Source organism: Lolium perenne, chromosome 3, assembly GCF_019359855.2.
Source record: "Lolium perenne isolate Kyuss_39 chromosome 3, Kyuss_2.0, whole genome shotgun sequence".
Taxonomy (NCBI): domain Eukaryota; kingdom Viridiplantae; phylum Streptophyta; class Magnoliopsida; order Poales; family Poaceae; genus Lolium; species Lolium perenne.
This window is the reverse complement of record NC_067246.2, coordinates 312,303,457-312,329,139: the sequence shown is the minus strand read 5'-3', so window position 1 is coordinate 312,329,139 and position 25,683 is coordinate 312,303,457. Positions and strand designations below refer to the sequence as shown.

At 43.7% G+C, this 25,683-nt stretch overlaps 2 protein-coding genes across 2 annotated transcripts; both read left to right on the top strand.

Moving 5' to 3' along the window:
* The first annotated feature begins 3,940 nt into the window (after positions 1-3,940).
* On the top strand, positions 3,941-6,865 carry LOC127345460 (probable glucuronosyltransferase Os01g0926700). The gene is made up of 4 exons (XM_051371940.2): positions 3,941-4,393; positions 4,931-5,319; positions 5,758-5,999; positions 6,104-6,865. The coding sequence occupies exons 1-4, from the start codon at positions 4,291-4,293 to the stop codon at positions 6,615-6,617; spliced, it is 1,248 nt and encodes a 415-aa protein (XP_051227900.1). The 5' UTR covers positions 3,941-4,290; the 3' UTR covers positions 6,618-6,865.
* Positions 6,866-12,213: 5,348 nt separating this feature from the next.
* LOC127340274 (protein FAR1-RELATED SEQUENCE 5-like) lies at positions 12,214-13,173 on the top strand. Its single transcript, XM_051366044.2, has one exon. The coding sequence runs from the start codon at positions 12,214-12,216 to the stop codon at positions 13,171-13,173; it is 960 nt and encodes a 319-aa protein (XP_051222004.2).
* The last annotated feature ends 12,510 nt before the right edge of the window (positions 13,174-25,683 follow it).

Genomic DNA, 25,683 nt, shown 5'->3' with positions numbered 1-25,683 from the left:
TCACCCGAAGTTCTAGATTGTCGACTTAAATCTGCCCTTCTCCTGCTGGATGCAGAAGCTGCCTCCTTTCTCCTGTTTAACTCCGGTACTGTCTGTTTTCCAATTCTCTGGCAGCTCGTGCGAGCCTATATTGATATGCTTGTAATTCCTCTGGTGTGGCCGTGGTAGCCATTGGTTCTGTACCGTTCATAGCTCTCGCGGCTCTGTCCCACGCTGCTTGTGAAAGTTGAACTCTATCTCGCGGCTCTGGCCTGACGTATTTGTTGCCCAGGCCTTGTCGCAGGTTGGAGGGATCGACGTATGGATTTCCCAGATCGTCGAAAGCCTCAGATGTTTCCTCTTGATCCTCAATGGCATAAACCTGATGATATTTTGTATTCAGATCTATGTTGGGTTTGGTGACATCGTCGTTGAGATTGATGAAGACCTTGCCCACTGTGATAGATTTGTCGATGAAGTCGTAACTGTCGACATCGCTTGAACCATCGCTTATATATGAGTCCGCAGATGACTCAAACGATATGTCGTTGAAGATCTTGGCGAGTTTCTCTCTTGCTCTGGTGCTGACGTAGCGTGTCGACGAAGTTTCTTCTTCTCCTGACTCAGTTGATGATGCATAGCTTGAAAAATCGGAATCGACCGCCGACGATCCCGACGAAATCGGAATCTCGACACGATACGATCCTTCCTTCTCGACGCGAAAGTGAAACCTTCCGAACGTCATCTCCATGGGCTCCGCTAGATACGCATATGCATCCAAACGGGAGGGTGGGTGAGGAACAAAATCGACAGGACCAGCAGCGATCTGTTTACCTCGATCCATAGCGTTGCTTGCGGTTGATGATGTCGAAGATCTTGAACGTGCCATCGAGATCAGATCCTTACGCCTCTAGTCCCCACAGACGGCGCCAATTGATAAGGTATCAACTTGTCAATGCCTATGAATTGTAGGCTAGGGTTTAGTTAGAAGTAGAGGGCAAGTAGATCTCGAAGGTTTCAGCCGAAAAGTACTCGATGATTATGAAAACTAGGGTTTATAATAATGATTCGATTGCCTCTTCGTCCCTCGACTCCTCCTTAATATAGGAGGCGGAGCCAAGGGTTTCGTTTTGTACAAGTTACAGAGTCCGGGACGGTATCTAACTCATCCCGCCAGATTTACAAATAACACTTCCTATTACAACTCTAACTTTCCTTAATATATCTTGGGCTCCCGAATCTTCTTTATTCTTCGGGTATTGGGCCTTCAGTAAACCCCGGGTACTATCTTCGGCAGGCCCATTTGGGATGCCTATGTCACTAGCGTTTGTTGTTACCCACGATGACGCTGGCGGCCGGGGCGAGGTGTTTCTTCTGGAGCGAAGATGTTGGTCCAAAGGTGGTGGATATGTCTTTCTTCTCTGACTTCATCGATGGGAGACGGCGTATCTTGGTCCAAGATAGCACGGGAGCGTCCCCCGGTCGACGTGCCACAATGACATGTGCCTCATTGGCTGCAGCAAGCCTGTTCATCGACTCATAAACCCTCATTGGTGATGGTGCTCCTTTGGATCTTGCAATGGTGGAGGCGCGGCGTCTCTTCATGTGTCTGTCTCGATGGCGCTGGGGTTGGACGGCGGCCGCTGGCTATGGTAGTTGCAGGAAACCCTAGGGATCGTGTTGTATTTTCAATCTTTTAGAATTTTATTGCAAATTTAGAATAATCATTTTATCCCGATTTGTCTTTTAGCTTCCACATATGTTGCTTCATGTAACTTAATTTTTAATTAATAAGATATGTGATTGCTCTCAGAAAAAAGAACAAAAAACACCACGCCTCCCCTGCAAGTGTCAATCTCGAAGGTAGGTGATTCCGGTCTTCACTAGGTGTTGTGTGTGTTGGTGGCCTGCTTTTTGAAATGCATTTTAAACTTATTTTAAAATGTCAAAATAATCCGGTAAAAAATGTAGCGAGTACATCTTGACATTTTAAAATGTCATTAAAATCTGGTAAAAAATATAGCGAGTGCATCTTGATGTTCTATATATCCTCCTAAAGTGGTTTCATGAAAAACAGATATCATTGATATTCATATGTAAAAAAATAATCGGTGCTAAGAAAATCTCTTCAGGAGATATTTCTTTATCTTTTTTATACAAGACACAAAATAAGAGATTATCCATGAAACTTGGCGTGTGCATATAGAATGTTGATATGTGAGCGCCAAACTTTTGTTAACACTTTCAAATAATTTTTACGGTGGCCAGAGCATATGCACATGGGTTCAAATGTGCATTTCCGTGGTATTACGTGTGTCTATATTATGCTCAGCTAGTGTTTCTTACAAAATTATTTAACACGCGTGGTTATCCCTTTGTAAGGTTGAAAAATAATTTTAATGGTGGACAAAATCCTTTGCCTCAAGGACAAAAAGTGTTAGGTTACTGGTTACGATATCGGTTACGGCAAGAAGGACAATGTCATACGAAATGTGTGTCTTCCAAACACCACCCACGTGGACAGTCTTCCCTTCCTCTGGCCTAGTGGTTGTTCTGAGTTCCGTGTTGACATCGGAAAGAAACAACATGCAGCCAGCTGACTCCGCGTTGATTCGTCTCACCTGCAGTAACATGGACGGAAGCCTGCTCGTTTAGTACTTACAAAGAGCAATTGACTATTGCAGTTGCAGCACATGGATCATGGATGCGTCGGTGGTTCTCTTCTCCTGTCCAGGAATTTCTAAAGTACGATTTTTTTATATATATAAAAGGAACACAAGTACAATAATGCATGACCTAATGGAAGGAAAAGATAATAAAAAGTGAGATTTTTTGCTTGAAATGAGGGGCTCACGTTGCTACGCTGAAGATTTGAAAGTGCACGGTTTCGTATTCTTTGGGTTGGGTCCCCTGTCTCTTGTTGATCACCAGCTAATGCTTTATGCTCTTTTCTTTTACAGTTTTTTTTTTGTGTAGATAAAGAAAATCATTGTGTGGAAAGCATTAACAACAGGAGAAAGATTTGGGTCCAACTACTAGGACACAAAAACAGATACTGACTCATGAGTCGTGACAATGAGTGGATTGGCCATTCTATTCATCTCATGTGCAATGGAATAGTCCAAATCATCAAACTTTCAAGGGAGAACAGTTTTACCACGTAGGGACTAGAAGAAATTGACCCAAGACCCCCAAATATACCACTAGAGCGGATTTTCGATTTTTCCGAACCTAGGTGCACCGAGCCCTTATCCAAAACATGAAAAGAAAACTAAGAAAATGAGGGTGCCACAGAATACATTTTTGAAACTTAAGCTCTAGCTTTTGTGTATAAAAAAATACGGTAAGAAGCTTTGGCTGCAACTATCAATACCCCCAAAATGGATCGTGCTCTTCCCTTTTAGTTTTTGCAGAAAAATATAAGGTAAAAAGCTTTGGCTGCAATTATTATGAGCCAAAAATGGATCATGACTCATGACAATGCGTGGCCATTCCATTCATCCCATGTGCACTAAAACAATCCAAATCACCACATTATTAATTAGCAGAAAACATTTGTGTGACAGAGGGGACTTGGAGAAAGAAACTGAAAAGCCAAATACAGTAGGAGTTAACTATGTACCAAACAATTAGACTATGACAGACCAAAATACAGTAGCAGTTAATTACGTACCAAACAATTAGACTTTGTGGGATAGAGCACTCTAATCACATACTAAAGCACAATTAGAAAGAGAGATATGAGTTGACAGTTGACATGTTTAAGGTAATAAGACAAGTGAGAGGTTTTAGTGTCCAATTTTGGTGAGGAAGGAGGAAAGAAACCTGGCAACTGACGGGGGGAGGTAAGCCCCTCACCAAACCTCCATGGAAACATCACATTGTAGACTTAATCTACAGCTCATCATTGGTGTGTACAAAATGTGAAGGAAAGTAGCAGGAAGGAGGGGACAGCTCTCCCCTACCTTCCTCTCATCTTTTGGCTCAAATACTAATACCCCGCTTCCCTTGAAGTAAACATGAACCATTCCGGAACCATTCTTCTTGAAGCTCTTTCTGTGTGTACAAGGAGAGGAGGAAGAGGCAAGGAAGCCTAGGAAAGGCCCCGCTCACCATCCCCCACCACCAAACGCTTCTTGGTAGGACAAGGAATTCCCGGAAAAGTTCCTTCCCCCGTTCCTCTTTAACTACCCCTGGCGATTGCCTAGCCAACAAGACCAGAGCCAGACACAAGACCAGACAGAGAGAGAGCGTTGGAGAGGAGACACAGGTGCTGGAGAGAGGGGTACGCTTGTGGGGATCGAGAGGAAGATGTCGAGGTGGGGCTTGGCTGCCATCGCCGTTCTTGTGGCGGCGACGGCGCTCTTCGTCGCGGCGGAGGCACAGCAGGGCCACCAGACAGAAAGGATCTCAGGTGAGGGGCCTTGCTCTTTTGATACGAACACCTTGTCAGTTTCTGCAACTCGAACTACTTGATTTCTGTAAGGCTGTTTTGTGTCCTTCATCTGGGAAAGCTGCCAAAGCAAGCATATTTTGGCACCTCACAGTATGGATTTTTTCATGTTTGATTTGGTTGTGGTTGCACTTTTCCTTCCTGAATCACATGTCCTGGTTCAGATTATATGCAAATGAACTATACAGAAAGGTGGAGGGGAGTAGTTCCTGTTAATGTTCCACCCCAAATGATTTATATCGTTTCTTGTTCGATTCAGACCATCTTTTATTGCAAACCCTAATGCTATTGACACTTCTGTCGATGTAGTCAGGACATGTTGCTTGATTGCTTAGGGCAATCATGATTCATGCCATTTAGCAGTTAGGCCTGCACCTTGCTTACCTATGATACAATTCGTTCGGCCAAAGTGCTATGTGACCCTGTTCTCAAACTTGGCATATTCTTTCCTCTGTTTCTGGGCAAAACTAATGGTGTCCTGTGGCCATTGAAATGCAGGAAGTGCTGGTGATGTGCTGGACGATGACCCTGTTGGGAAGCTCAAGGTGTTTATCTACGATCTCCCCGGAAAGTACAACAAGAAGCTGCTGAAGAAAGACCCTAGGTGCCTGAACCACATGTTCGCCGCAGAGATCTTCATGCACCGGTTCCTGCTGTCGAGCGCGGTCCGGACTTCCAACCCAGAGGAAGCCGATTGGTTCTACACACCCGTGTACCCGACCTGCGATCTGACACCTTCGGGTCTCCCGTTGCCATTCAAGTCTCCGCGAATGATGCGCAGCGCCATCGAGCTGATCGCGACAAAATGGCCTTATTGGAATAGGTCGGAGGGGGCAGATCATTTCTTTGTCACACCACATGACTTTGGCGCTTGCTTCCATTATCAGGTACAGACACACACTGCAAATCCCTGCTGTTGCACACATTCTCTCATTCAATTAACTTAACAGTATTAGATGTAAAGCAATTGTTTAGTACTGAGTTCGAGCAACTGGGGCATATCTGATTGCAGCAAAGAACATGGGGACAATGGGGCAGGAAGATGCTGCTCTCATTATTTATTGCTTATGAATGGGCACCTCTGACTTAAGTACTTCAGTTTGCACATGTTCTGTCCCTTTGTATCAGATAATGATTTCTTTCTTTTTCAGAAAATAATAATAATGTCTGACTACTCTTTAGGTTCATGATTAACTGTCCAATTAAAAATAAACACCTGCCATGTCATACCTTCTTTTCTTCTGACTGGCACTCTTTTGTTGCTTATTCCAAGTTTCCAACACAATTTTGTCTTTCTGTAACAAGAGCTTTCATTATTATTTCAGGAAGAGAAAGCAATTGGACGAGGAATCCTTCCCTTGCTTCAGCGTGCCACACTGGTTCAGACCTTTGGACAAAAGAACCATGTCTGCTTGAAGGACGGCTCCATCACAATTCCGCCATTTGCACCTCCGCAGAAAATGCAAAATCACCTTATTCCCGGAGACACCCCTCGGTCCATCTTCGTGTACTTCCGTGGTCTGTTCTATGACACCGGCAATGATCCCGAGGGTGGATACTATGCAAGGTAAAAATTGTTGTCTGTCGAAAAAGAATACAATCAGCCTTTCTATACTTCCTTGCATTCCCTCTTATTGTATTGTTGGTCTGACGTTTCTATGTATTCTACAGAGGTGCTCGTGCATCTGTTTGGGAGAACTTCAAGAACAACCCGCTGTTTGACATCTCGACCGATCACCCACCAACATACTACGAAGATATGCAGAGGTCTGTGTTCTGCCTGTGCCCATTGGGCTGGGCTCCATGGAGCCCCAGGCTGGTGGAAGCCGTGGTTTTTGGTTGCATCCCGGTGATCATCGCAGACGACATCGTCCTGCCCTTTGCGGACGCCATCCCATGGGAGGAAATCGGTGTGTTTGTTTCCGAGGAGGATGTTCCGAGGCTGGACAGTATCCTGACATCCATACCAACAGATGTTATACTGAGGAAGCAAAGGCTTCTCGCAAACCCTTCGATGAAACAGGCAATGCTGTTCCCCCAGCCTGCTCAACCAAAAGATGCATTCCATCAGATACTGAACGGGCTTGCTCGCAAGCTTCCGCATGGCGAGAATGTCTTCTTGAAGCCCGGGGAGAGGGTCCTGAACTGGACTGCTGGCCCGGTGGGTGACCTGAAGCCTTGGTAGCATCTCTCACGGCGTAGAGATGTAAAAAAAAAACTTTTTGAAAAGAAATTTTTACAAACCTGATATAGTTTGCGCCTTATACCGCCATGGTTGCGTAGTGCTGACCATAAGCCAAATGTACATTTTCGTATCTCCTTTTCTGATAGCTATCATACCATATACCTTTGTCTCTTCTTCTTCATTAGATGATGAAATATCAACAATTGTGGATTTGTGGATATCATAATGAAAGTTACAAGGTTTCGATATCATAATGTCTGTTGTCGACTCGACTGGGGCTTGCAACTTCCAATTGTCAAACCTGCACATACTTTGTCAGTCATGTTCTAACGCATGACCCGGATGATGACTTTTATTCCTCCTCCGTGCATTTTTGTGTCCTATATAAACAGTCATGAAAATATGAACTGCTGTAAGAACCGATAGTCGAACCTGCGCCTTTGTTTACTCCTCAGAGGCTGGTGTTTGGGGCAATCTCATCTCAAGAGTCGCTCAATGTGAGGTTTACAGTGGTGATGCTCTTTACTGGTTGGCTACGAGAGATTGAGTGCTTGAGTTTGATTTGGATGGACAGAGCCTAGCTGTGATCACGGTGCCTCCTGTTACTGTTTTCCGACATTTCAGCCGTCACATCATCCAAGGTAAAGATGGCGCTGTTGGCTTTGCCATATTGTCCTTCACTTGCTTCAAAATGTGGCAGAGGAATGTTAATTGCCATGGTGTTGCCACATGGTTGCGTGGAAGGCCATTGAATTGCACAGTATTGTTAGGCTCCGTCCTCAGATTGAGGGAGCGATAAGACGGGTGCAAATACTGGGGTACAATGAGGATAACTGGGTAATCTTTTTTTTTATTTGTGGATGCCAGTGTCTACACAGTTCAACTTGTGAATGCAATCCAGAAAACTTCGTGAAACTTCTAATATCTGTTCCTTTCACAAGTTCCTATCCACCAGGTGATTGATCATCCCTAGTTTTTATTTTTTTTCGATAAAAGCCCTAGTTTTTATGTTCTGAGTAGATGGTTGCTCTAGTTAACCAGTACTATCTGTCTTGATCTTGCTAATTTTATCTCCATAGTGACAACTTTACTTGAATTTATACCTTCTGAAGTCTTCACAATTGTTGTTCCCTTCGCTGTCTTGCTTCGGTGAGATAGCCCCTGACTTCTTGACTGCACTGCGCAGGCGGCGGGTAGGATGCGCTTCCAGTTTGAGCGCTACTGGTTGAAGCTAGATGGCTTCAGCAAGGTGGTGCAATCTGCCTGGGGGTGATGGATGGAGACCCGGATCCCTTCCGGAGACTCAATACCAAGGTGAAGCGGACAGCACGAGGCAAGATCATGGGTGAATGCAGGAGCACAGAGGGTTACGCCAACTTCTCCCTTTAGACTAGGTTTCTTGGGTTGAGTTGTATGGTGTGGGTGTTGGTCCACTCTTGGAACTTGTAAATACAACTTCTTTTTCTATCAATGCATCGAAACACAAAGCTTTTTACGTTTTTGCGAAAAATGCCTTCTGAAGTAATAGATTTTTTTCTAACCTGTTGAAGAGTGGTGAGCCCCTGCTGCAAGTGACTAGCACACTTGTATCTCACAGAGATATATTGAAATTTCTTGTCCGTAATTGGGCTATATTTATTGAAGCTGAATACTCAAGATTCCATTTGTTGCTACAGTTTATTTGTTTGGGCATATTCTTGTTTTATTTGCTTGATACTTGTGAAAACATTTGGACAATTTATCAGCTAAAATTTTCAACATAAAATTCTCGTTTTCAGGAATATTCTTTGCTTTTTAAAGCAGATGTGCTTTTGTGTATTTATCGTTAATATAAAAAAAGTGGGCTTTGAAAGATCAATAAATGGGACTTATTTTTCTCAAGTTATATTTGTTGGCTCACCTCTGTAACTTACTCACTTTTGCCTTCCCTTTTGCATTTATATTTTCCTCAGCACAGTTATGAATTGCCTAGCTTCTTATGCTTCTAGGCACACCCATTGCTGGCGAATTTAATGGAGCTAAAAATTTGCGCATAGGATAACTATCTGGTTTGATGTGCTTATGTTCTGAAATGGTTCAACAGGTAAGAAAATCTTAATATTGTTTGTGAGATCTGGAGTCTCGACTATTCGACTTCCTATGGAAAAGTATCTATCTGCCAACATGGATAGCATGCACCACAAACTACTGTTTATTTGGCTGTTGGGATTCAAACAATTAAATTGATGGTGATGCGTAGAAAATAAAATGATTCCTTGAACTGTAAAATGATATCCAGATGATCGAGATATTGAATATGGTATTGGTGTTGCAGTTGCTTGTTTTTGCCTCTCTGGACATGCCTAGAGATTTCCGTGGTTTAGCTGTATCATAGCATGTAAGCTCAAAGCAATACATTTTCCCCTTCCTTTTGGCTCAGCTTGTGGAGAAACCATCTTCAGATCTTTGGGGAGAAGCCATAAAAATATTAGTACTCCATTTTGTTATCATTTTATTACAAACATCAGCTTAAGTATTCAACTCCGGTATATTAGTCCATTTTCGATGTATCATAGTTTGTATTGCTTTTTATCGTTTGCCTTTTTTTAAGTTGAGGCAAAAGAATTGCATCTGTTCATTAATTAAAGAGGAGTGTCCTGACAAGACAAAGTACAAAGCAAAAAAAAAAGTTCGACACGGGGGGCTACTCTCCCGTTATTACAACACTCAAATATTTGGCGCTCGCGGAAACCCAAAGTTTTGCCTCATCTTTAATCATCATTAGAAGGTTCGATGTAGGGCTGGACTTGTCGCGGAAAACCCTTGCATTACTCTCTTTCCAAATAGTCCAACTGATGATCATTCAGCGTAGATACCTACACTCTTCGGAAATACCGAAGGATGTGTCAAATGACTAAATGAGTAGACAAATTTGTACCCATATTGTTCTTTATGTTTTAGCTTTTCAGAGATACCGAATCAAATGTGATAAGTAGCGCATTTGGTTACTTCGGAACCTAAAAGGTAGTTATATACTTTTATCCAGTACTATATGTTTTGATCTTGTTATTAGTGTAATCTCCATAGCAACAACATTTCTTTAATCTATGCCATCTGAAGTAATAGTTTATTTCTCATCTGTTGAAGAGTGAGGACTGCTACAATATTGAAATTTCAGAGTGCCACACAAAAAACATAGTTTAAAACAGCCGGCTATTGAAAATAGCGGCAACATTTCTGGGAGCTATGAAAGGCTATAGCTGAGCTATAGCGGCTAAATTATCCATTTAGCGATTTTGCTAATTCATGGAAAAAAAATCAAAATTCATATATATCTCTATCAACAATTCACAAATTTGATAATTTATTGGCATTAGGCATAACATATTAACACGGTTATATAAAAAGCTATGAATAAGACACAGTTCGGTCCACATATTACAACATTATAAGTAGCAACAATTTCCAATTTTCCTTTTTTCCTTTTCTTTCCCACTATATTTACAGCATTATAGCCTTAACGGCTATTTTTTTACATGTTTTTGGGGCTAATAGCGGGTTTTTGAGGATAATAGCGGATTATCCCATCTTAGCCTTTGAAGGGCATAGCTGTAGCGGCAGGCCCCTCCGGCCAGCTATGGCCGGCTATAGCCGGGCTATAGCCGGCTATTTTAAACTTTGACAAAAAAAACCATGTCTGTTTGAAGGACGGTTCCAGTTACAAATCCACCATATGCTCCCGCGCAGAAAATGCAACTCGGATTATTTCAGGAGATACCCCTCAATCCATTTTCGTATCCTTCTATGGTCTGATATACGATAGTAGCACTGATTCTGAGGACGGATACTATGTATCCGAGAGAGTATCCTGACATCCGTACTGGCAGAGGTTACACAGTCTCGCAAACCCAACTTGTCTAAGATTTATCAAAATTTAGATCTACCTAGATACTCACTCTGATCGGAAAAGATCGACACGGAGGGAAGGAACGCTAGCGTACAAGTATGTACATCCCGCGTCGATTAACTCTGATTAGAGGTAGTAATACGGAGAGAGTACTTCCCAAAACAGAGGGGGATAAGTTACATCCATTTCCATTTCAAGAAGAAAAAAAAAGATGCCAGGCCTGTTCTTGCCCTATAACATCAACAAGCAGCAATATATAGGACGTTGCTACGTGGTGCCATAGCACCGGTTAGTCTACCGGAGTGCCCCCCCTGTCCGGATGGAAAACTTTCCCGAAATGGCAAAACCTTCCCGAAATAGAAAGTGGTCCCATCGCATGTGGACAACCTGTCACGTTCACACGCGTGGACCACCATCACGTGCCCCAAACCCACAGAAACTACATCTTCCAGGCAAAAAATACATCCCCTAAGACAAAAGCAGAAATACATCGATCAGTAGGAGACAGATATCTCCAGAACCCTACCTCTGTTCCTTCTTCCTCCTTCCTCCCTCCTCCTCTCCTTCTCCAAACTCGCCATAGACCAAGAATTCCATGGCTGGAACATAAAGCAAAATTACATCTACAGATCTCCAAGAACAACTATAACATAGATCAGACGCCTACCTTCTTCAGGACGAAGAAACAGGTAACAGATGCTTCCTCCCCTGTCTGCTCTTCCCCCAATCCTAGTTTCTTCACCTGACTCCTCTTCCCCCAATCCTACTGTTCTTACATACTTTTCTTACATCTATGGAAGCAGAATCAAACATATATCTAGAGGAACCTTGATCTCTTACAATAACCCAGGGATTTGTGATGAAATCATGAAAATACAAACTAGAACTTTGACCTGCACCATGATATTCTTACATCTGTAACACCAGATCTGTAAGAACTACTGCTTTGTAACATGACCTAGAGCTCAGGAAGAACATGTGCAAGATAAAAAACATGGCAATCATGGCTGGAAAAAACATACACACTGGGGAAAGCAGTACATGGAACCATAAAACTGACATGCAATATTCAAGATCTGAGTTTCCTTGCACACATTCAGTAGAGGTTTAGCAGCAAAAAGCCATAAACTGAAATGCAAACTCTGAATCATGTCTAAGGCAAGTACTTGCACCGCATTGAGTAGTTGCAGATTTGTTCAGCACTGACTAGAAACCGTGCATGTAACATGAAGCAAAAAGAAAACATGGTTGAAAACCTTCAGGAACCACATGTATATTGCGAAAAGTTGGTGCCTTTGCATGAAACATGATTGAAACCCTCGGGAAATCATGTAACTTTCAGTTGAATGTCCATCTTGGAGACATGTAGAAACTTTTTGTGAAGGCAAAAGAAGAACAACATGGAGGAACCTCGTAGCGCAGTAGTAGCAGCATGTACTTTTCATTATAGTTTCCCTGCAACTTCCTGTGGTAGGAAAAGAAATAAATTTGTTAGTTTTAATTAACTTATAATTGAGTTATGTAAAAAAATAAAAGTATAGGAAATGTACTTTTGTGACAATGAACATGAAAACATCAACCAACAGTCATTTTGTTTTGCAAATCTGAGTATGACACATTCTATGTCAACTATGACCAAATTTTCATGTTTTGTCGACATGTAATTGTTGCTTTCTTTTTGCTAATTACAATGCATCTTCTTAAGTAGTTATGGATGGAAGTTATTCTGCTGGAGGACTGGATCTTAATGAACCAGCAAATGAAGAGCAAATAGAAGAAGAAGATATGTCAGGCAGCAAGTCAAACAACCCAGATGTAACAAAAAGTTCTGAACATATCAAGCTTGCAAGTGGGAGCAATACAGGTGCATCCGCCACACGAGATACTCAAACAGGTCAAACAACAAGCGATGATTCAGGAGAAGAAGATGATGATGATGAGGTGCAGTCAACACCATGCAGCCAAGGTGATGTCCAAACACCTTTCCAAGGAATGATGTTTGATTCATGGGAGCAAGCGAAGATGCACTACAACAAATATGCTAAAATGGTTGGGTTTTCAATCAAGTGCAGCACATCAAAGAACTCTACTCTGGATGGACAGAAGGACAAGCAATTGTTTGTTTGTAGTAAAAGTGGGAAAAATGCAGACATAAATGAACTTGAAGCACCACCTGTTAGGCAAAGGAACCGTAGCATCACTAAGAAAACGGAATGCAAAGCTAGACTACGAATAAAGAGGAGAGGGAAGAAGTGGCATGTAACATATTTCATAGAGGAGCACAATCACAAGTTGATTAAGAAGTTCTCCTTGAAGAAGTACTTGAGGTCTCATAAGGGCATCCCTAAGGAAGAGAAAGATTTTGTCAAGCTTTTGCACAAGGTCAATTTATCTGCTGGTAGGGTCATGCGTATTATGGGAGAAGTGTATGGTGGTCTTGCAAATGTACCATATGATAGCAAGGATGTGAGCAATTACATGGCTAAAATCGATGAAGAACACGCCCACAAAGACATGTCAATGCTGCTTGCTCACTTTGCCAGAATGAAGAAGGAAGATCCCAACTTCTACTTCAACTTACATACAGATCATGCAGACAAGGTTGACCGCATCTTCTGGGTAGATGGACCAGCAATTGCCGCATACAAGAACTACGTGTCTATCATTTGACACCACATACATCACAAACATGTACAATATGCCGTTTGCCCCATTCATTGGGATAAATAGGTACTGTCAAACAATTCAGCTAGGTTGTGGTTTCCTAAAGAACGAGAATATTGAGAGTTTTGAGTGGTTGTTCAAGGAGTTTCTTGAAGCTATGGGTGGTGTCCAGCCAGATAACTTCATAACTGACCAAGATGCGGCAATGAGATGTGCAATTCTCTCATCATTACCACTTTGTTGTCACAGAAACTGTAGGTGGCACATTATGCAAAATGCACAGGCTGTGTTGGGCAACTTCTTGTCAAAACATGAGCAGCTAAGGCAGGAGTTGAATGCAATTATTGACTACAGCATGTCTATTGAAGAGTTTGAAAGTAGATGGGCAGAAATGATTTTCAAGCATGATGTGGCGGACAACACAAATCTTAGTGATTTATATAAAATTAGAGCCACTTTTGTCCCTGCCTACTTCAAGGATCGTTTCTTTCCATTCCTACAAACTACTGCCCGTAGCGAGGGGTTCAATGCAGTATTGAAAAGTTACGTCGACCCACACAACAACCTGCACCATTTCTTCGAGCAGTACTTGAAGTTACAGGAAAAAATAGATGTAGCAGAGGATTCAGTTGAGTTTAAAGATGAGGATAAGACTGTTAGAGTATGGGGAGATTACCCGCTGGAAGAGCAAGCTTTGACAGTGTATACGCTGCCAATATACCTCCGTTTCAGGGCTGAGCTTCGGAAAGTGACGTCATACAATGTGCAGCAAACTGGTGGCCAAACTTATGTGGTTATGCCAATTAAAACCTATGTTTATGGCTATGGCGATAAAAGCTACAAGGTTGAAGCTAACTTGGATGCCGAAACTTACATCTGCGAGTGTTGCAAATTCAATAGGGATGGGTTGTTGTGCTGCCATATATTTAGAGTAATGGTGCAGTTAGGTACTACTGACTATATTCCAGAACGGTACATTCTCCCCAGGTGGAGGAAACCGGAGGAAACAATTGTGCAGCAGAAAATGGAGTTACCTCAGGTGCAAACAGATAGGAAGATGAGTAACAAGGAAAGGCAGCAGCTACGTTATGGCACTCTTTGCAATGAATACTCTAGAGTAGCAAAAATTGCATCTACATCTGACAAAGGAAAGGCTTTGGCAGATAAATACATGCTAGCTTTGGAGAAAGAATTGCAAGAGATGAAAGCTACAGAATCTGCAAAACGGAAGAATAGGAAAAAATCAACTACACCTAATGTTGAGGAACAAGAAGGAGAAAATATAGGTGATTCTGGGCAAGGAAGTTCTTCAAAGTTCGATCATGTTGAGGATCCGGTGTACATTGCAAAGCAAGGGCGCCCAACAGAAAAAAGAAAACAATCTGGGCTCCATTTGAACCCTACAAAGGTTGTCAAGTGCAGTGTGTGTGGCTCTATTCGACATACGGCAGCAACATGCAAAGATAAGCTCACCCCTGACAAGGAGGCAAAGGAAATCAACTTCTTCCGTGACATGGTTTAGTTGTGTTGTCTAAGATAGGATCACCCCTGGACCGGATGGAAAAAGGAAAAACAATGTTGAAAATTTTATGCTTTAGTTGTAATAAATTGGGCATATGATGCACTGACTATGTATTATGGTTTGATGTGTTTTAATTTGGTTGATTGTCAAATTTTTGCTTGCTCTTTGTACTTATAACCTAAATGTGATCGATATAACATTGTGATCTTTGCAGCAGCCATGTCAAACCAAAAAAAGAAAAAGATAAATGCAAGGGAAATAGTAGGAGATGATAAAATAATCATTTGAAGCACAAAGTACATGTTGTGGATACAAAGTGAATTTAACAGGGGAGTACCTCCTGTTGTTACATGCGTAAAATCGATCTGACATTTCTTGCCATGCAATCTGTTGTCGCACCATTCCAGCCACTTCGGTGTCAATTGCTTCCTAATGGTTGGCATGTCATTTGGGTTGATTAGACCAAGAATCTTCCTTCCGTTCAGAGCTCAATGAACTTTAGCATGAAAAACCCACGATCGTACCTTGAAACAATGGGCACGAAAAAGTATTATGAATCTACGGAACAATGGGCGAGATAAAAGTATTATGTAAAATCAAAAAAAAGAAGAGATAGGATATTTACGCACTTACGATGTAGTCTGCTTTGACAATCGATGAACTCGATGAGGCCATTTTTGAATGTCAATGTTGGATTCACTATAGTTTGAAGCCCACAATCCTTTGATTGATCCAATAATGTTTCTTACATCTTTAGTGAAAGCCCGGTCCGTTTTTCCTCCGAGAGAATCCAGCACCTCAAACCTCTCACCTTTACATTCATCACAATCAGATAGTAATGCCCATTGAACTGTTTAATATCTGGTGTTAGGTCTTGGAGCACTGGAAATGATATCTACAAGACCATAACAAACAAAAGAAACATGAATTTCAGTGTTAGTACAAAAAAGTAGTGATGGTAGTTTGTGAGTAATAGTACATGTAACATGAAGCAAAAAAAGTTACCTGTTCTTTATGGTCTAGGCGACACTCGGGATCAAATTTAAATTGCTTCTTCACAAAACGGTCATGAATACGTTAGCGTTCCTAAGCTTGTCCTACATGCGAGAAAAAGAGCAAGTGTAAGCATTCAGAAAACAGAGATGGCACATGCATGAACAGAAAAGTGAAAAAGAAGTGGTATGTGACTAACCGCGAGCCTTAGGGGCATCACATGCTTCTTTTGCTCCGCCAACTCAGCTGACAGTACATGTAGTGCTATTTGGCAAGTTGAATTGCTTAGCCATTCACCGGGCCTAACAGAATCAGCCAAGTCCCAAAGATAGATAAAAAAAGATCCATAGTCAATGATTTTCTGCTTGTTCACCGCATCTTCAGTTTGACCTCCATAGGAACAAACTCTACTCTATACATCATTGGCAAATTTTGTTGCAACTGATTTTTTATCATTTCGTACAAAAGGCGACTTCGGTTTGCGGTGGCTTCACAATTCTCTTTACGTGAGCTTCGAGAACAGGAGTGTAGGCTGCCGGGTCCAACGAGATGTAACAACAGAACTTGGCACTGATCTTTGTGAGGAGTCCTCAAAGGAATATCAACTGTGGCATAAATCTTATCTAACGAGTCGCCACTCTCGTTACTAGATATAACAATGAGCTCCTCCTCCTTTGTGTCGAGACGGTTTGACGGTTCTTGGTTAACTTGGGTTTCAAATCCAAGATCAAAGCTTGGACAATCATCAATTAATTCTCTGCGTTTCCTCTGCGTTTCTGTTTCGACAAGAACTGGAGATTTCCGGGCTTCATGCTCTGACACTATATTGCTGGTGTTGTTCACAGAATAAGAGGATGAACCTTTCTGCAAACAAACATTGACTGGTGCATGTTCGATGATGTCTGATTTGATGCTACTTGCCCTCAATTCAGATGTAGCAAGCCTAGTCTGCCTTCTGGATTGTTGAGGACTTCCTTGAGAAGTTATTGCTGGCTTCTTAGGAGACATTGACCTGGTCACTGGTCTCCTAACAGATGGACTATGCTGAACTGTTTCTGAAGGAGAAGCTACAGTGTCTTCACCCAATTTTGGTTGCTGGAAAGGGTTTTCTCCCTGTATATCAAATGACACAGACTTCTTTTTCCCTGTTGAACTGCCTATTAACACAGACTTGGTACCACTACCATCATAATCTTGATCTTTGGACTGTTCATTCTGGCTGGAAGTTGTGTGTTGAGAGGCAGAACCATATATAACCTGCAGCTGGTTCAGAGCATTTGGGGTTGCTTGCTCAGTACATTGAGGTACATTACTTAACTGTGGATGTACAAACTGATCATCCAAGCAAACAGCATCTTCATGTAAAAGGACTTCCTGTCCAAGAATGCTCTTGTTCAAATTATCTTCCTGAGCATTATGGTCTGCCACATCACCGGCCACTTCATCTGCATTTTGTGGTACAACGTTGTCAACATCCATCATGTCTGCGTGTGACTGAATTTGGTTTTCCTTGTGGCCTCCCAACACCTCCTTGGTTGGAACACGAGTAACTCTTCGCCTTTTCTGTTTCTTACTGCATGGCACTTCTTCTTGATTGTGTTTTGATGTCGTGCCTTCGTTACCTCCCAGAGAGCGAATGAATGTAACCAACCCATCTTCGAAAGTAGTGTACATGCTTACGACAGCCTTTCTGCAATTCACAATATCCTGGAAACATGTGTAGGAAAAAATAAAATGGAGAACATAAGTTTTATGTCGCATCAAAAGAAATATACATCTTACCAACTGAAAAAACATAAGTTCTTGTCAGTATTAGCGAAAAAAGAACAAATGCTGACACAAAAAATGATAGACATGTTTAAGAAGCTATTTAAGAACATATGATGAGAACATTAGGGTGGAAAAAAATGCTGCAGTGCAACTATTTGCTCACCTCTTCTGTGTGATTGCCGGTCAGATGGCGTTTTATAAACATGTCAACTTGCGAAGGTTCAGAAATGAACAATGATAAATTAACCCTGAAGCAAGTTTTCAACTGCAAAAGGAAGAATATCAGTACAAAAAATTAATTTAAGGGACATTTAGCTGAGAGATGAAAAAACAATACACGAAATGTAAAATTAGAATGACGAAAACGTACCGGTAAGGCACCAAATGAACCATCACTACGTGTGTCCAAATCACATACAGTGGTGATCATCTTGTTTGTCCAAACTGAACAACGAGTTCCATCATGTGGAACATCTAGAGCGTCTGTTTCCAATGAATCAACATATAGGACCTGCAAAGCACATTCAGAAAAGAAAAATCAACATATAGGACCTGAAGATGTTTCCAATGAATCAACATCTAAGTGTTGTCCTCAACATGATTAAGATAGAGGTTAAGATACGAAAAGAATACTGACCATGAGATAAGGCATACAAGCCTTGAACCAATTCTTCTTATCCTTTGCACTTGCAGTCTGGCATATGATGTCAACAATAAACTGAGCCCATTTCAAAGTACCTATGTCTTCTATATTCACAACTGACGGATAACATTTAGGACTGACTTTTATCCCAGTAGTAGGAGCAAAGACTGAGCTAATAAGGAATATTACAAATTTCCTCATGTATGAATCATCTGCAGGATATTCTGGACCAAGCTCCTTCTCGACAGTTGAAACATTTGGGTGTACTCCATTGTGAATACCAAACATCTTCAAAACCAAACAAGTGGCGTCAACGTTTGGGTGATAAGGAACATCAGCGCTGCCAACAGGGACACCTAAAACTCTGACAACCGACTCAGCATTGACTGGGATTATTCCTCTTCCTCCAAAATCCAGACAGCATCTTACAGGATCAAAACAAGACATTAGGAAGCGGCAAAGCTCCGGCACAAGCTTGGAACACTTCATCTGAGCAATGTCAGCAAAAACTGATTTAGAAATCAACTCCTTCTGTTCTGGGGTCATGCCCTTCCAGACACGAACAATCTTCATAGGAGATGAACGATTGAACAGACAACTCTGACAAAAACAGCAAAAGTAGTGAACCCTGTCAGACCTATGACTAATTAACAAATTTTCACTCCAACATAATCATAGAGAATCAAAAAGATTATGGATGGAGAAGTACCTGGTTTTTCTTCTTAGTAACAACCATCCCCTCTTGATCATTATCCTCATCAACATGTTTATCATCGACAGCAACATCAACAGCTATATCTTCCAGATCAGCAGAAGGCAAAGATGCACTTGGCATGTCTCCAACAACATCTGTCTTTGGTATCACCCCTGTTTCATCACCTCCATCACCCTGCACAGTTGCTTTCAAGTGCAATTTGTTCCTCATTCTGCTGTACTTTGATTTCTCAGGTTTTGAACTCTTTGGAGTATGTTCAGGTTTCTACAAAAAAGAAGATGTAACTGTTTAGTCATCTGGGTAAGCTGTGATAGGGAAAAACCATCATGGAGTGAAAGCACACATGATATGTAGGCAAAACATTCATACCATGATTGGTAGAAATGACTGGAAATGATTACACCTGCAAAAAATAATTATGAAAAATACATTATATAGTGCCATATACATTTTGCATGCACTGGATAAAAAAATACAACATAAGCATCAGAAAAGTAAAAAAGCAAATGTATATAGTTACTATTTTTTACATCCTAGAAGTAAAAAAGCGAAGCAATATGTCAAAACATATACATACATAAACAACAAGTATATGGCAATTATATGACAATTTTTAACATTATACAACACATTTGCATGGACATGAACATTGTACAGGATGTATATATCATGAATTCCTATGACTGCCATCATACTGCATGGTTTGAAAAAAAGAATAAGTCATATAGAACAAATGTTACATGCAATTCACACAATTTGCAAAAAAATTACTATATGAAGAACCTCAGCAAATAAATACTACATCCTGCAAACAATGACTACATCTTGTATAAAATCATCTACGAGGTTCAGCAACTACAAGTCTCATGGCGTTTATTCCTTTATAGAACAATAAATCCAACAGAGCATTCACAAATTACTGCTAAAATAGACCAAGGATGTATAAACAACAAAAAATGAAGCAAAAAACTACATCCACCTCCTCTGTGCCTAAAACAGATGATCACATGGCGTGTGTATAACAATAAATCCAACAGAGCATTTACAAATTACTGATAAATAGACCAAGGATGTATAAACAACAAAAAATGAAGCAAAAAACTACATCCACCTCCTCTCTGCCTAACAACCTAGCGCATCCAGGATGGTAAGTAAAACGCGAAGAATCGTCTAATTGGAGGCAACAGCACATACGATACTCCGATTGACTCCTAAGTGGAGGAGAAGAAGCTTAAACGAGGGGAAATCGACCTACATAACGAGCGAAATCGAACCCAAAAAACAACAGTAAAAACGCATGGACGAAGAACTCACCGACGGGGATGCTCTCCTTCGACGATGTACTCCACGGACCGGTCGGATTTGCGGCCCCCGCACCGCCGCGCCGCCGCCCAGCCGCCGAACGAACCACCAAGCGCCGCGCCGCAGCGCCGCCGAGCGAAACCTCCAAGCGCCGCGCCGCACCGGAACGCCTCGATCTGCTTCTCCGCACCGACAGAGCTGCTACACGACTCGACAATCGGATGCTACTACACGATTTGGTAGGGGAACTCGCCGCCGACGAGCCAGATACGGCGGTGGAGATCGGGAGCGGAAGGATTGGGGCGGAGACGGAGAAGAGACGCGACGGGCGAGAATGAAGGAGAAACGGCTCTCTCGACGGGGAAAATCTGGACACGATTTGGACGTTAGCGGGGGGAGAATCTGGGACGCACGATTTCAATCGGACGGAGCGGACGGGGGAGCACCGTGTAAGACTACAGAGTGCTATAGCATGAATTAGAAATTGGGATATATGAAATGGTGTTCTTTATATCCAAAAAAAAGAAAGACGAAATGGTGTTGGCATCTACGCTCGTTTGGTTACTGTAAAAGAGCTCCACCTGTTGTTAGCCAGGCTTATTGCTAAGTGGTTTCATCTGGTAGCCTGTCTGGTAGAGCGATTTGACACTTGGAGTAATGATTAGGCATCTTGCTAGCTTCCAGTCTTTGTCCAAATGTTGCCGATACATTAAGCAAAACAAAAAGCGTTTGGACATGTGACCGAATTAGCCAACAGACGTTTGTTGGCTCCTACGAAAACGAGAGGCAGCAGCGTCATCAGGACTTTTGCGCCATCGGCTCACTTTTGTTAGGCCTTCCTCAGAAAGGGAAAAAGAAGTTCAGGTTGAAGACTTCTAAATTGGGCACTTTCATCAAGAAATGAGGAGGAAGAAGAAGGATGGTTGGCCTCATCATCCAGTAATAATCCTCTAGCAAAAACAACTTATTTTGTAGTATTGTACTGTATTTCGATCATTAAACATCTGAAGATAGCAAAGGAACAAAAGGAAGCAAGCAAGAGACCGAGCGCCCCCCGCGTCGCCCTCCTCTGGCGGCTCGGGGGAAACCCTAGCGCCCCCCGCCGCCGGCCTCTCCGCCCCTCCTCCCTACCGCCGCTGTCGCCGGCCCTTGCCGCGGTGGCGGCGGGTCCCGTTCCCAAAGGGCGGCGGGGTCCTCCGGTCGCAGCGTGCGGCGGAGCTCGGGCCGAGGCGGCGGCCCCGGCGATTGGTGGCGGGCGTTCGTCGCGGCGGCCGTTTGGACGGCACCGCGCGGCGCAGTGGCGGCCTCGGCGGGCTGGGCGCGGCGGGCTGCAGCGGCGCGGCCGTGGCGCATCTGGTGGAGCCGGCGGGCGGAGCGGGCCCGATCTCGGGCCGCGAGGGGCCGCGCGGCGGGTCAAGGTGGTGGCGGCGGGCTGCTCGCCGGCTTCTCCGGCGTGGTGGCGCGGGCGGAGGTCGGGCTCAGGGCGGGGCTGCGAGGAGTTCTATGCTGGGCGTTTCCCGCCCTGAGGAGCTCGCCGATGTTCGTGGGCCAGGGCGGTGGCCTGGCCAGTGGCGGCCCTCCCAGGGGCGTGTTGGTGTGGCGCGGAGGAGCTCGTGGTGGTGGTCTTCTGCTGGCGCCCGGAGGTCGGCCGGCGGTGCGATCCGAGGCTGGGGCGGGTGTGGCGACCGTGGTGGTGATGGTGGTTGACGAAAGGGAGGTGGTCCGGCCGAAGCATGAGGCAGATGGCGTGATATGCTCCGGGCTAATGCCTTGTCCTCGGTGGCCGGTCGCCGGCACCGGCCGAGGCCGGCGATGGCGACGCTTCGGCGCCGCTTCCTTCTTGAAGGCTTCGCCGAGGTGATATTTTGTCATCCTGTCTGGAAAAGCTCCGGGGTAATCCCTAGATCCGCCGTGATCGGTCGATGGCGGCGCTCTTGTGTCGTCTTCCCTCTTGAGGGCATCGATTTGGAGCTGCTTTGGTCGGAGGGACCCGTGGACGATGGTTGGTGTCGGCGTCGTGGGCTGCGTGGCAACGATGACATTGGTGAGCGGATCGGAGTTGCGGCATGTCCTTCGTCACCCCTGCCGTGATGGTGAAGTCGGAGCTGCGAGGCGACTTGTGGCAACGATGCCACTTGATTGGTGCTTGCGTCGGTGCAAGGCGTGCAACTCTCTCCTATGAAGGTCACGGTTGAAGTCGGAGCTGCCTCCTCCTCGACGTGTTTGGGGGTCGACTGTTTGGCATAGGCTCACATTGGCTCCATTGTCGTTCGCGGCGAGGGTCTCGGTGACGGTCGTCTAAGGTGAAGTCGGAATCGCTGGCTCGTGGAGGAGTGACGACGATGACGCTCGATGACATCCTCTTCGATGGCTTTTCTTCTCGATGGCGTGTGTGCTCCGTGTGGGTAGCCAGGTTGGCCGGGGTGTCCAGTGTGTGTTGTTGGTTTTCGCCCAATTTTCTCCTAAAAATTGGGCACTTTCTTCTTAATTAATGGATGAGGCAAAGCTTTTGCCTCCGTTTCAAAAAAAAAAAAAAACATCTGAAGATCCGAGAGCGATCAAACTTGTCCGGCTTCAGAAGCTGGGCGATCGCTGGTATTTGAGTTGAGAGGCTAATTGAGTCAGAACTCAGCCTACAGTGGTTGACAAGAATGTACCTATTTCGAACGGCGACGGAGGGGTGAAGCTCCGTGAAATCAAATGCATTTTCCAGCTCGACGCAGAGAAACTAAACTTGCAGGCAGGCGAGTAGGTAGGGGTCAACTCACACAGGGAAGACGACGACGTCTGGATCTTCTTACTGCTGAAACCTAGTAGTACCGTACCTAACTACGGACCGGCCGAGCTGTACCTAGCCGACGGCGACGGGCGGCCGACGGGCGAGCGAGCGAGGTAGCTGGCGAGACGACAGGCGCCGCTCGTCCGCTCCGAGTCAAAGCGGGGAGAACGCATCGATCGACATGGCGTATCTGGATGTCATGGATTGATTGCGCGGCAAGCACGCATCCCGTTCCCACCGACAGATTCGACGGCCCTCTTGAATACGCGGTTTGGAGACTCTCGCTGGAGCCCGCCAAAAAAGAAGCGACCCAACGCTTCCTTCCTTCCCGTCGGTGCCGGATTAGATTAGAAGCGCTAATCTCCGCGTGTTCCGGGGCCGATTGATCGTCTCCGTCTGCCTGAAAAAGCCTAACTTTTGTTTCCTTCGCTCACCTAACCCAACCGCCGTTCAGACGTAGGGGCCGCGCGCGCGTAGCACTCCACGACAGATGGATAGAACGAGCACCACAGCTGTTCTTCAGCGACCAACATCACGCTAATGACCCGGTGCACGATTGAGTATCTAAATTTAGCTTTACTAATTTTTATTAATCGACAAGCAAAAACTAAGAACTGACAAACTTAAAATAAAAGCCGTATGTATCACTTTGATACAGAGGCTGAGGTTATCCCCATATCGAAGAAAATAAGATAAACTAGCCAACAAAGAGAGAAAAAAAATAAACTAGCCAACCGGCCTGCAGATGGTGGTGGTAGGTCTTTCGATCTGTCACCGCGTCCCGGAGGCGAGGTGGAGTGGTGTGGAAGCCGGTGACGGATGATGTCGCCGGTGGAGTGCTGGCTTTCAACTGTGGCGGTGCCCAGGACGGTGTCTCCAAACAACGCGATCTGCGTTTGGTGTCTCCGGCGGCAACTGTGGCTAGCCTGGGATGGTCATCGGTGTGGGGGCCCGATCTGAATAAAGGCGGTGGTCCTAGGGTCTCTTGGGCGAAGATGAAGACTTGCCTCAGGTTTGCTCTTCTCGGTCTGGCGGGAGTGTTAAGTTCCGAAAAGCGCCGCCGGCGAATGTAACAGTGCTTTCTTTGCCTGGAGTTTGCTGGATCGGTGGTATTCGGTTGTGTGCACCCATGTTTTTTATTCCGTCCGATTGGTTCTGGAGGGAGCGACGCGAAGCTCTGGTCTGTGTTGACATCAAGAGATAATTTGGTCCATGATGCAGTCAGATGAAGGGAATAACATGAAGGCCGGAGCGGAGGACTTGCTAAGGGAGGTTCAAGTCTCCGCGTTGTTGAGGGACTTGCTTGTTGTCCCGGACTCCACAGAAGTGGGGGCGGCAGCACAGGTAAAGTTCAGAGTCCTACCTTTCAGGGCGAAAACCCAAGGTCTGATCTTAACTGGTTGTGCCTGGCAATGACCTTACTGGAGGCATTGTTTTGAGAGCGGGGACTATCTTCAAGGTGAAAACCTAAGATCTTTGGTCGGGCGACGACGGCGCTGGTGCACCGTTTTCTTTTTGGAGACGTCGTTTTTGGAGATTTTGTATTTCAAGTGTTGTCTTGGTGGTGGTTGTATTACTGTTGCTAAGCCTCGGATGCTATAGCGGGACTTTTTTATCTTAGTTTTTTTATGTGTGCATCCGTACTGCCATTAGGGTGTTGCGTTGTTGCAGAGGTTGGGTGTAATTGGTATCCTTTGATATTAATATATTCCCTTTATCGAAAAAAGAGAAAATAAGCACATATGTTAGTCAGCAAATCTTCGAAACCATTTATACATTGTCGTGGGTTTTCAATGAAGTGATAAACCCTAGCCAACAGCTTCAAGAGGTATTTATGGTCGGTGATAATGATCAGTACCCAGCGAAAGGCCACGCTCCGCGCCACTCGGCCCAAGCCTCTCCTACAAGGGAACTCACTCCGCTCGTCAGAAGTTAACTGCCTTTATATGAATTTAGATCACATCATAACACTAATCAAATTTTGATCATGTAATTAGGTAGATGTACCCTGCATTTCTGCAAGCTCATGGACCATGTATTTGTTTTCTGAAGAAAAACAACTAGCACATGGGTTTCTAAATTTTGTCTTCCAAGCTACTTCTTATAGTGAATACCTTAAGGACGCAAATTTTTGGCACATGGGTGCTATGCACCCCATAAATCCTAAAATTCAGGGTAATTTAAAATGTTTAAAAAATATGAATCCTCCTAAAAACAAAAGATGATTAAGTATTGTACTCTTGTAAAAATATTTGGGCTCAAAATAATTCTCATGGTATCCTGAAAAGAAAAAAAAAATTATGATGAATATAGCGTTAATAGTACATGGACAATAATAGTAATTCCCTTGCAAAATAATTTTTTATAGGTGCAATACTTGATCATTTTTGGTTCTCAAAAGGACTCAAATTTTTTTGATCCTTTTATTGAATTATTGTTTTTTTCTTTTGGATGTATGGGGTGCTTGGCAACCATGAGCATGGATGTATTTTCCATGTCATACCACTTACTAACTGAGCATACAAGCACATGCTATTCGGCCAGAGAAAAAATCATCATTATTTTAACAAATCTACATGCCTATTTGGTTCAAAGGAATTTAGGAGATTCTATTGTGCTTAAGAGTTTTCGCTTGTAGTTCTTCTTTGGTTTATAGGATTGAAAATGAAAATGTATTTTTCATATGTGATTTAATTTTCATCCAATTCCAAAAAAAATCCCATTAAGATCAACATCTTGAAAGATTTGTTTCTTTCAATAGCAACTATGCCACGTTGCCTAATGATTCAAAA

Coding starts and splice junctions, on each gene's coding strand:
- LOC127345460 (XM_051371940.2), top strand. CDS start 4,291: ATGTCGAGGTGGGGCTTGGCTGCCATCGCCGTTCTTGTGGCGGCGACG. Junction 5,320..5,757: donor GCGCTTGCTTCCATTATCAG/GTACAGACACAC, acceptor TTATTATTTCAG/GAAGAGAAAGCAATTGGACG. Junction 6,000..6,103: donor GAGGGTGGATACTATGCAAG/GTAAAAATTGTT, acceptor TGTATTCTACAG/AGGTGCTCGTGCATCTGTTT.
- LOC127340274 (XM_051366044.2), top strand. CDS start 12,214: ATGGATGGAAGTTATTCTGCTGGAGGACTGGATCTTAATGAACCAGCA.